This window comes from Neofelis nebulosa, chromosome 5 (genome assembly GCF_028018385.1).
Source record: "Neofelis nebulosa isolate mNeoNeb1 chromosome 5, mNeoNeb1.pri, whole genome shotgun sequence".
Classification (NCBI taxonomy): Eukaryota; Metazoa; Chordata; class Mammalia; order Carnivora; family Felidae; genus Neofelis; species Neofelis nebulosa.
Genome location: NC_080786.1, coordinates 71,904,923 through 71,917,479, shown reverse-complemented (window position 1 = coordinate 71,917,479; position 12,557 = coordinate 71,904,923). Strand labels below are relative to the sequence as shown.

The 12,557-nt window shown below is 39.1% G+C and overlaps 1 protein-coding gene across 1 annotated transcript in view; it reads right to left on the bottom strand.

The window, feature by feature from the left end:
* USP13 (ubiquitin specific peptidase 13) overlaps positions 1-12,557 on the bottom strand; it is a 120,404-nt gene that overhangs the window by 72,107 nt on the left and 35,740 nt on the right. The window contains exons 3-4 of the mRNA XM_058730575.1: positions 12,470-12,530; positions 3,069-3,190 (exon numbers count right to left, since the gene is read on the bottom strand). Coding sequence (XP_058586558.1) covers positions 3,069-3,190; positions 12,470-12,530 — 183 coding nt within the window. The remainder of the gene's footprint in view (positions 1-3,068; positions 3,191-12,469; positions 12,531-12,557) is intronic.

Sequence of the window (12,557 nt, the reverse complement as noted above, 5' to 3'; positions counted from 1 at the left end):
AAAGTGCTCTGGTTTGCAATGCACAATAATGTTGACCAAGATTTACTATAATATTCTCTCTTTTCTTTGAATACACTTCTTGGTGACATTCAACAAAATTTCCTTAAACTTCTGGGCCACTATAAAACACTGATCTAGTGTTTTCAGAGTATCATCTGAAATCACTTAGTGACCCTTTGTATGGATCACAGCTGAAGATCAGAATCCATTATCTTGTAATTATACTATGAATTATCTGTCTCTGGTTCCCTGGATTTGTTGTCCAGAGTGAAGAGAAAGAACGTGATACTAGTCCTGGCTCCATCCCGGGTCTCCATAGGCTTCAAATTCAGTAGTGTTCTGGAACTGACTCAAACTGGCTTACAAAATTGATTGTTAAATTTTAAGAAATTCTGCAAGATGGTTGTTAAGCACAGCCATTAGTTTTGTAATTAAATTACAAAAACTTACAATTAAGTAAAATACATTTTTAAAAGGTAACAAATATTCAAAACTCTTCATTTCCTGTTCTACTATAACTTCCGATCTTCTGTGTGCTCTTGAGGTTATTTACATCTACGTTACGTGACTAGTGGAAATTCTGTATAATGGTGTGCTACTGCGCGTTCTCTTTTCAACACTGCATTCAGAGACATGTTAGCCTGAAATCAGCCATGGTGGGAATATTTACACCATGGAAATCATCAAACACTACAAAGCAGGGCTTTTCCCCCAGGGAGCTGGTTGCTAAATATTTACAAGCACACCACTGCTTGAGTTCCTGATATCTAAAATGTGGCATTGGATTTCAGGCTGTAAGATCCCTACTGAGCTTCAAATGCTATGTGTCTGTGAACTCTGCATCACTGAGAGGTGGTTTAACTGTCCGGGACCATCCAAGGAGTTCCTATCTTAAACGCAATGTTTTCTGTGCTGAGAAGCTCAAAAGATGAAGCAAGAGTCATCTGGTTGGGTGATTTTGAGCTCAATAATGTTTGTAATTTAAAAGCTTAAAAAGAGAATATCAAACACCGAATATGTAGCAGAAGCATAAAAAGAAAATACAGGAACTAGGTTTAAATAAATAAATAAATAAATAAATAAATAAATAAATACTATTATATAAATAAATCCTATTATTTTACCATCAGATAAATACGGGTGTTTCCTTCAATCTCTCCACCCCAACTTCCAAATAATCCTCCCTCTCCCCTTTTTTAAAATTCTTTTTAAGTATTTCTTAATTCTAAAAGATTCTGTGTTAAAAATTATAGCATTTATTGCTGGATTCAGATTCCTATGACACTTCAATTTTAACTAAAAGTATTCACACTTCAAATTATATTGTGAATACAGGAATAATTAAAAAACACTTAAAGGCTCTTTCATCAACTTTTTTCACACAGACTTTTCCTTCTTAAGTGAGTGAGATCAAAGTATATTGTGAATATAAGAATAATTAAAAAACACTTAAAGGCTCTTTTATCAACTTTTTTCACACAGACTTTTCCTTCATAAGTGAGCGAGAGAAAAACTATTTCTCATGACATTTATTCACAATGTGCTTCTTTCTTTCTTTTCCGACAGCAGACATAAGAGTTTTATTAAACAAGGGCAGGCAGTAAGTACTCTCAGTATCATGGAGATACAAGCTTTAGTATATAATTTCAGGTAATGGGACGAGGTAAGACCATTTTGCCCACTCATATTTTATCCTTGGTAACAGCCACATGAGTCAACACAGGGAACTGGAGAAAGGAGAGGTAATTTAATTCTCTGTGCACTGCTAAACACTTTGCACTTAGCACTAAAAAGGATAGGTCACATATAATAATTAAAGGAAAGAACTACAATAGGTAAATACACAACATTTTCATTTCTGTGGTCTTGTATTTAGGGATAAAGTAGGTCAGGGTCAAAAGAGGTTGTATGGTAGAAACCTGGTCCCTAATGACATGGGAACCCCAAGCACAAACACCCTCCCCCTCCTGGCAGAGGCAAGTGAGCAGGTGGCTGTGGACACAGAGTCACACAATGTCCTGAAGATTCCGGGACCTAAACACCTGGCTTTTGTTCTGGAGTGTGAGGAGGGGAAAAAAAAGAACTAGCATACCTAAACTCAACTGACCCTGACCCCACTACTACTGGTGGCAAGGCTCCGACAATTCAGGGTATGCACGGATTGGAAAAGAGGAAAAGAAAGGGAAGAGAACAAAGCAGAGAAGGATGGGGTGGGGGAGACAATACAGGAAAGAACAGGAAACACAGTTGTGTCCTTGTAGGAGCTCCACGCCCCTTCACAGCCTCAAACTAAAACAGAACCTGGCTTCCTCACAACTGCTCAGGAAGATGAAAGTCATTCCACAAAAACAAAAACAAAAACAAAAAACAAGGGAAGGGAAGAGAAAAGAAATCCACCACTAAATCTAAATGTTAACACCTAGAAAGTAATCTTAGTCCTCATGAGGAACAAAACTTTCAAGGAGTCTCACATTACCACAGAGCTCCCGCAGACCTGTGATTTGTAAACGTTTGGTTATTTTTATAATCGTGTTGCGGTTGTTTTGGCGGAGGAGTCCTTATTTCTCCCCCAAACAAAATCTCACACGGAGGGCTAACATGCAGAAGATAGAAAAATATAGCCACTCCTCTCATGAGAAGACACCCCTCTCCAGCAGCCCCTGCATATCTCAGGGGCACCGTGTGAAAATCTAAGCAACAGACTGTGAACTACAAGCAGCAAGAAGCCAGCTCGCCTGGCAGAGGCCAGCCCACCTTGGTGGGGAGACAGGGGACCAGCTCACGGAGCAGGAGTGGGGAGCCAGGCCACCTGCGGGGAGGCCAACCCAATGTTTGTACAGCACCGGGAGTAACGCGCAGCAAAGGGTATCTGGCCCAACACTACTGAGACCTCACCCTGCAAGACCCTTTCACAGAGAAGAAGCAGTATGCTCATGATCGTGCTCATTCTCCTCTTCTTTCATTCAACCCTCCTTCCCCACCTCCACATGCACACACACCGCACACGCACACACACCTGACACAGAGAGTCACGCGCATCTAGCTAGCAGCCGTGCACACTCACTGACCAGGGCTGGTAACTCCTCAATATTTGGTAGTGCTATTTCATAGTGGTCTGGGAATATAACAAGTTTGGCTTCATCTTCATATTCATAATCGTCGCTATTTAAATCGTCATCAGTATCTAGATCTGAGGAGAAAACAAAAACAAAGAACAAGAAGTGAAGAGAAAACATTCTACACCAAGGCAGCACTCACTGGGAAAGCCAGAAATCCACAGCAATGACAAACAAAGGTCATGACATTTACGATTCCCTCCTCTGACAACCATCCATCTGCCCCAAACCAGGAGTAAATGTAGGCCTACCATCTTTCCTAAGTTATGAATACTTACTAATAAGTGACAGATGTATAAAGGCTGAGTCCGATCATACAGCTTTACAATTAAAATAGATACACGTGCTAGATATTCAATTCTTAAAGATTTTTAAAGGAATAAATTGTTAACTATGATTTGCCGGGTACCAGGCTCCTGATTGCGTAAGAATGGGTTGGAATGTCTTTCCTAACACTGTAAGATGGAAGAAAGCACAGGATTTCAGAAGTGATAAGCCAAGGTTCGATCCCAGCTCCAAAATTTAATGTAACTTTGAGCAAGTCACAAACTCTCTAAACCTTAGTTTCCTCACGTGTAGAATGGAGATAACAGCTCTTACCTCACACAGTTTACACAAGGGTATGTAAGAAATTGTAGACAAGAGATCAGACACATAACGGGTAGTCAATGAATGAGGGCTATTTTTTAAAAATAAAATGTCAACCTCCCTCTCTCTGTCTCCATCTCTCTCTCTGTCCCCTTCCCCCTCTAGGAGTTATTAAAATACTGCATTGTAAGCCAGAGGGGAAAACTCCATAATATAACTAGTCCTGTTGTCCTCAGGCTGTGCAGAATTTTCAGTAAGAAAACTGAGCTCCTCTAGCCTGTTATTTATCAAGTCATCACCTATCTGCTTGGCTAATCTCTGCTAAAGGTTAGGTGAAGGCTCAAGGAAATGTCTTGTCACAGTATTTCCTTGGACATTTCAGCCTTACATTCACATGGATGCCAGGATCCCAGATCATGTTTGTATATTTAGATGTTTGGAACTATGGTGACAAAGAGCGATTGAGCCATATTCCACTCACACCACACATAAACAGGTACACAAACATGGGTCTATAGATAGGAAGAAGTTATTTTCCCAGACGAAGCAGCTGCCTGAGAACCAAAGGATCTAGGTTCTGTTATTACCTTCTTGTTTGCCTCCAATCACAAACTTAGTATCTTTTTGTATACAGCGCTGCTCCTGAATTCTCAAAAGAAAGGCAGTGTTAAGTGGAAAATGAGATACAGGGAAATACAGTCTCAATAATTTTTAATAAAAGGTCCAAATACTAAGAATCAGAAATATCAAAATAAAGAAACAACCAACATTATTTGATAGCTGTAAGAGTTCAAGTTGACAAAAAGCAATGTCAAAGATGATTCTAAGAATTTAAGAAGTCACTAAAGGCATTATTTGCTAGACGGAATGATGCCCAATTCATGAATCATTTAATAAAAGCAATTAGATCTTCAAATTTTTTTTAAAGTCACCAAAGGCATTTATTTAAAGGAAATGATTCACAGACATTCTACATGTAATAAAAATTCGGATGCCCCAATATCTATAATTTTAAAAATTAGAACCTAAATGTTCAATGAGAATGGTGTTGAACCCAACAAAATATTATTTAAATATTTATTTAGACTATGTAGAAACATGGAAATATTTATCCTATGGCAATGTTAAAAATACAAAATTCATCTTCACGGTAATGACAACTTTGTAAAAGTTATGCCCACAGACAAGCAATAGAAGGAAACCTGAACAAATGAAAACAGTGGGTGTGTGGGCTTTTTTCTATTCTTTAATCTTTATATCTTTTATGACAATTTTAAGGAACCAAAGTACAACCCTTTTGTTTTTGTGTACATATTCAGCTCATATAACATAACATATAACATCTAAGTGCCTTTTGTCCACAGAAAACACACTCACTTAATGCTAAGTCAAATCTTACCTGGCCAAACACAATGATAAACTAAGTCCAAAAAAAAATCCTGCTCTGTCATTTACTAACTATGTAATCCTGGGCAAATTCTTTCCAAGTTCATTTTCCTCAGGAGCAAGCTATGAATAATGTTATGTACCCCCAAAAGATTGTTGAAAAAATTAAACAAGAGAAGGTTCTAAGGCATCTAATATAGGATCTGGCAGGTATTAGGGGCTCCACAGATAGCAGCCGCCATAATCACTATCAACACCTTCTCTACATTCCTGACAACCAACATAATCAAAAGTGCCTCCCCTTCCCTTTGGTTACCCAGCTGCAAAGCAATCCTGAAATAAGTTTCAGAAAGACCATGACATCACATGGGGATCCTTCTATGAAATCTCAGTATGGAGAAGATATGAACTTCAAATGCTTCCAGACTGTAAGCTGTCACAGCAGGAAACGAGTCTTATTCACTTTACATACCCCAGCCCCTGCACAGTACCCAGCACATACCACACACTCAGTAAATGTCTGTGAAAGGAGACTCCAGGAAGTTAAAGACCCCAATATGCTACGGACAACAGCTAAGCAAGAGCATCAGAAGGGTAGTTGTGGGTTCGGGGTTTATTTAATTGGTAACTGATATGTGTTTAACAATAAGCAAAACTGCTGTTGTACAAAAAGCAGAACTTTACTGGGCTTTTTTTTTTCTTTTTCTAAGTAGGCTTCACACCCAATGCAGAGCCTAAACTCATGACCCTGAGAGAGCAAGACCTGAGCTGAGATCGAGTCAGACACTTAACTGACTGAGCCACCCAGGTAACCCCCTTTGTTGAGCTTCTTTACACTTAGTTTAGAGTTGCTTTTATTTTTTTTTTTAATGTTTATTTATTTTTTGAGAGAAACAGAGTATGAGTCGGGGAGGGTCAGAGAGAGAAGGAGACACAGAATCTAAAGCAGGCTCCAGGCTCTGAGCTGTCAGCACAGAGCCCGACACAGGGCTTGAACTTACAGACTGTGAGACCGTGACCTGAGTCGAAGTCGGACACTTAACCGACTGAGCCACCCAGGTGCCCCTGTTTTTATTTTTAATTCAATGGGATGGAAGGGGACATGATCTTTCCCAAACATTTTTATCCAAATGAGAGAAAAGTCAGCAGAAGTAACTTACACTCTGATTTTAAGGGACGAATCTACGGTTTCTCCTAAATATATATGACCCCACAGTCCTAAGTATAAATCTACAATTTCCAGATTTCTCTATAATTAGAGTCTTACCACTCCCCAAAATATCTAGTTGAGGAACCTACAGAGAAATTATACCCTAAGGACCAGTAGGACTAGGACCCCCACCAAACCTCTCACAGCAGGTACTTTCCACTATGGCTATTAACTGGCAATACCTGGATGGTCTCTTTTTCTAAATCTAAAAACAAACAAACAAATAAATAAATAAAATTAGTCTTTATTTTATTTATTTTTTGAGAGAGAGAGAGAGAGAGCAAGAGAGAGAGAGCATGAGCACGTAAGTAGAGGAGGGATAGAAAGAGAAGGAGAGAGAGAATCCCAAGCAGCCTCCACACTCAGCACAGAGCCCAACGCAGGGCTCAGTCTCACAAACCTCGAGACCATGACTTAAGGCTGAAATCAATGCTTAACTGACTGAACCACCCAGGCGCCCCTTAAAAAAATTTTTTTAATATCTTTTCCCAATTCTACTTCAATGACCCTCTCAGATCCCTGGAAGAAGTGGCTGGGACCACAGCCATTTCCAAGAAGTGACTTGCCTAAGCTGGGAAGAAGCACCATGGAAGAAAAGATCCCTGTATCAGACCAGGGCTCTGACGCCCAGCTCAGAGTTCTCCCAGCCTTACCAGATTAACTAGTTTGTACCCCACAGGTGAGCAGTTTGGCTGCTCTAGTGCTGTGAGATCTGCACTAGGTGGGGGAAATCTCCTTGAACACAGACCCCGTTCTGGGACCTACTTCAGAAGGAAATGGCAAAATGGAGTTCACTAGAACCTTCTGGCCGTTACAGGTACAGTTGACTTTTCTGAACAGGCCCACTCCTAGAACTTTTTACAAACGCTCTGTTTTCAACCTACTTCTCATCAAGTATGAATGCTAGGGCTAAAACCAAAAAGGTGGAAATTCAAGTTCTCTGAGGTTTAGTGACGGTTCTTCAATGTCCCAGACTTCAGACACAAAAGAACTTGACTCATTTACTCCTACTTGTGAAAGTGGTGGAAAGGAGGGGAAGTCAATAAAAATGTGAATATTTAACACTATTTATGACATACCAAAGATATGCATTAAATGTACTAGCAAGTATTTACACATTTATACACATTTGTAGCTTGACTGTAAAAAAGTATGTAAGATGAGGCCAGAACCACATCATGAGTCCTGGGGTATTCTTTGAAGATCCTGGACCCCCTTATATTCCCCCCTTCTCTCCTTCCATCTCATAAAACAGTAAGTTTTGAATCAGCTTAGCCCAAAAATTCACAATCTCTCATACTGTTGTAAGTTATCTTTTAAAAGACAATCTAATAGTATCCCTCTCTAGCTTAAAAACATTAACACAGAGCTACCCACTTTCTCAGTACACAGCAGCGTAAAGCATCCCAACGATTTTTGCACAGCAGCCCTAAGCCAAAAGAAATGCCTAAGGGCTCTGTTTATTTAGTAGTTAGGTCCAAACAACTTAATAAATATTTATGTTCTAATGATTTAGTAACCATTTGAAAAAATACACATAAATTGAAAGAAATGTTTTATTTCACTCTTAACCACAATCCCTTATGTGTGCACCTGTTGGGCACTGCACAACTTCTTGAGTCAGATGTTAACACTGCCTCCCTCATTTTCTGTTCCACATTTATCTTCACATGGTACCTGCCTTTTACCATAGAAACCACCGAAAAATCAGCTTCACAAAGAGGTGAAGTCACTGAAAGGACTATAGGATACTCAAACAGTAAAACTACAGCAAGTTAATAGGTCATGCAACGTTGTGCTTGCTTCAGCAGCACGTATACTAAAATAGGTCATGCAATGTTCAAGTACCACTGTCTTTTCCTTGAAGAGTTAAAAATACCTTGTGGTGCACCTGTGAACTCACTGTAGCACCCTAGGGTGCCTCAGAGTACAATTTGGAAACTAAGTGTTGATGGTTCCCAACTGCCTATAGAAAAAATTCTAAAAGTATGATATATGTCTATACTATTGCTGGGAAAAATATAAAAAATATATAAAAATGTGCAAACAGAAAATACTGTTTGTCTCTGGGGAGAGTAACGAAGTAACCACGAGACAGAGAAGCAAGAATAACTTACTTTTCATTATACAGCCCCTCATAACTTTTCAATTTTAAGCTGTGTCCAAAAAACATTGTTCTAAAATTGTTTTTTAAACCCTAAATATAAAAAGTAAAAATTTAAGTGATTCAAAAATTAATAATTGTCACTGTTGATTTAAAAAATAAAAAAATACACCAGCTAAAGCTAGAGCTGAGGCAAGGATCTTTAACTGTGACTTCGCCTGAATGGACATCAAGGTAATCGGGAAGACTGACTTGAATGTTGAAGGGCAAGATGGTACTCAGGAGACCTAGATAAGCCACTCAGCACCAGCTAATGGCCTCAGTTTCCCTTATAAAATCTGGAGTCATAAATGAATGATTATAATGTCACCATTAGGCCAGTGGAAAAGGAATTGGTCATCAAGTCATGAAGCGATTGGGGTACAAGAAGCTTTGATGAGAACGTGTGAGTCAGCTGCATCTATTTTATGAGGGGAAGAGGAGCATCAGGATGACATTTCAATAGCAATGGAAAGTGCTTTCCAGTCACAGAAACAAAGAGACTATATAAGAGAGTTCTGCGTTCTCTTCCTCTCCAAGAAGAGACAACCCAACATCCCTTTTAGGTAAGGAGTCTGTGGCAGAGGCTACCAGCTGCCTCCCAGTAGTCACTCTCCCCTGCGTCTTTAGTAACAGACTTTACTCAATGACGCCAGCTAATAAATTTTACGTACTCTCCAGTCTCCTGTACAACACATGGTACAGCCACGTGACCAAGTTCTGACCAGAGAGGTGTAAACAGAATGTTGCTTAGGGATCTGTGAGAAGGCTGACAAAAGTAACGACCATGAAGAGACCATGAAGTTAGACTCACAGGCCAGGATGGAGGGTGAAGCAGAAATATGGGAAGGGTCTAGATCCTGATGAACATGAGGGCATCCCATTAGCCTAGACTTGATACTTCCCTACATCCTCTACATGAGAGAGAAATATACATCTACTTTATTTAAAGTCACCAATATTTTAAGTTTTCTGTTCCATACACCAGATCTAAGCCTAATGTGGTCCTTCACTGAAATTAATGCACAGGCCACATCAACTTGAAAACAGCTGTGATCAGTGTAACAAGAGAAAAGTCACTGCTATTGGGGGACATGAAGCATCATATCAAGGGAGCTATAAAGGTGGGCTTGCAAAACCAAATTCTTACTCAGATGAAGTAACTAACTTCATTTGTGAAGCATCTGGGTAACAAACAATAGAGAGAAACAGGGCCTAGGCAAGCCCCAAAGTACCAATGACGTTCGAATTTAAAATTTTTTTTAAACCCGGTACAGTCCAAATAGAATATCTTTGCTGGACTGTGAGTTTAAGGGATATTCTGTGGTTTCCTAAGATATGGAATATTGAGTGAACACAGACCACAGTCTATAGAAATGGATCGACTGGAATGAAATGGTAGGTTAGCATTCCCCAATGAAAGAGGTCCACACACTATAATGCACAAAACCTCAGTGCTTACTTTTGGCTTAATTCTTAAAATAGCTAAGGGGCACCTGGGTGGCTCAGTTGGTTAAGCATCCAACTTCAGCCTAGGTCATGCCCTCGTTCCCAATTTCAAGCCCCACATCGAGCTCTGTGCTGACAGCTCAGAGCCTAGAGCCTGTTTCAGATTCTGTCTCTCTCTCTCTCTCTCTCTCTCTGCCCCTCCCCCACTCACTCTCATTCTCCCTCCCTTTCTCTCTCTCTCTCTCTCAAAAATAAATAAAACATTAAAAAATGTTAAATTTAAAATAGCTACTTTACCATACCCTCTACCACCAAAATGATCACTACAGAAATCAAACTGCAAGGTCTTTCAGGCAAAAGACACAAAGGCTAAAGGGCAGGAAGTCAGCTAACATCTTCATTCAATCAAGAAAATAATGAAAAATAACAACAGTAATCAAAAATGTTTAATTATTTCCATCTCTAAGAATGCCACGCTGATATCATTTAATTCAGAAGTTACATTATCTCTGCAAGCCAATTTGACAATAAATTTCATATTAAAAAAAAAGTTACATTATCTCTACTAGTAGAAGGGGGCCTGCGGCTAATAACCAAAGCATCAGAATGCATACAATCATTTCAGCTTTGAGGCCCATTCTGAGCTGGTTTGGGGTTAGCTGGTTGATTTGGGCTGTGGTCCAAAGACCATAGAGAGGTGGGAAAGATTGGTCAGGCTGGAAAAGCCAACAACAGATAAGCCTCATAAAGTAAACCACTACTGAAAATCAGGACAGAATACTGCAAGCATGAGCTCAGTGTAGAGTAACAGAGAATCAAGGCAGGAAGGACACTCAGCTCCACGACTGTTTCCAATGGATTTCCTTTCCAAATAATTAATGTGTCTTTTCATTACAACAGTAGCACATGTTTGTTATAGAAAAACTTTAAATACAGATAAGCAAAAAGAAGAAAATAAAAATCACCTCAATCCCACCACTGGAAAAGAGCTACTATTAACAATCTGGAATATATTTTGCCAGATTTTTCTGGACTCTGTTATATACATATACGTGTATGTATATACCCACACATGCATGTACACACACATACATATATGTACACACATGCATACACCCATACACACACATACACACACGCGCATATATTGTATAGATTTTTTTTACCAAAATGAAATCATAACATGCAAACAATTTTTAAATTTCTTTCAAACAATAATCCTAGGCATTTAGGGATATAAACTTGCTTGTTCAAAAATGATCAAACCACTTTTTCTCCTGGCAAAAACATATCAGAAGCTTAACGTGAAAAATTATCATGATTATAGGATATAGAAATTAATGTTCATTAGCATGAATAAAACTGGCTCTTCTAAATGAGGGAAAAGAAAATCACTGCTAGGCACATACCACAGTAATCATTGTGGCAGGCAAGATCCCATGACAGATGATAATATTAGTGCACAAAACTGGGGCGCCTGGGTGGTTCAGTCGGTTGAGCATCCGACTTCGGCTCAGGTCATGATCTCGCGGTTCATGAGTTCGAGCCCCGCGTCGGACTCTGTGCTGACAGCTCTGAGCCTGGAGCCTGCTTCAGATTCTGTGTCCCCCTCTCTCTCCGCCCCACCCCTGCTTGTGCTCTGTCTTTCTCTGTCTTTCAAAAATGAATAAACATAAAAATTTTTTTTTTAATTAGCGTGCAAAACTTTGAAGAGAAACAAGATATCAGCATAGTCTCAAAGTATTACTCCCAAGGTATTTATTAATTACACTGAATCTTCACAGTGGAGAAACCCAACAGACACACCACCTTAAAAAGGGATCAAGGTTAACAGCACCGATATAAAGACACCTCAGCATCACATGCCCCCAATATCATGCACTGAGGAGGGCACATCACCTCTGTGGTGTTCTTGCCAAAAATGCAACACTTCAGACTTATAAGGAAACAGACAAAACCAAATTGAGGACCATTCTACAAAAATAACTGGCCAGTACTCTTCAAAAGTGTCACAATTATTAAAGACAAAAAAAAAAAAAAAGACTGGGGAGCTATCAAAGATTAGACAGGACTAAGGAAACATGACAACTAAATACAACATGGGATCCCAGGAAGAAAAAGAAAGAAAGAAAGAAAGAAAGAAAGAAAGAAAGAAAGAAAGAAAGAAAGAAAGAAAGAAAGAAAGAAAGAAAGAAAGAAAGAAAGAAGAAAGAAAACACTAATGGGAAAAAATGGTGAAATCTGAATAAAGTCTATAGTTAGGCTAATATTAAAAAAAGAAAAAATGTCTCTACTTTCAGAGCAGTGAAAAAAGAGAGCAGAAGCAGAATCACAATTAGTCTCCAGTCACTGTAAGTATAATTGCTTCGAAACACTAAATCCAACTAAGAGTACTAGAAGCATCTTTCACCACTATGTAAACACAAAGTGGAGGCAGATCATCCCAAGTTAAATTGGTACCTCTTATCCTTAAACCGAGGAAAAATAAATAACCTATTATTCCAAATCAGACATGCACATGCACATACATACACACACAGAAAATCTGGACACACTATGGATTACTATTTACATTACCTAAAAAAATCTTGGAATTCCTCCTTTTTGGTAAAGCTCCACCAGATGCCCCTCTTACCTTCTGAAAAGAAAATAAGAGATTGTTAAA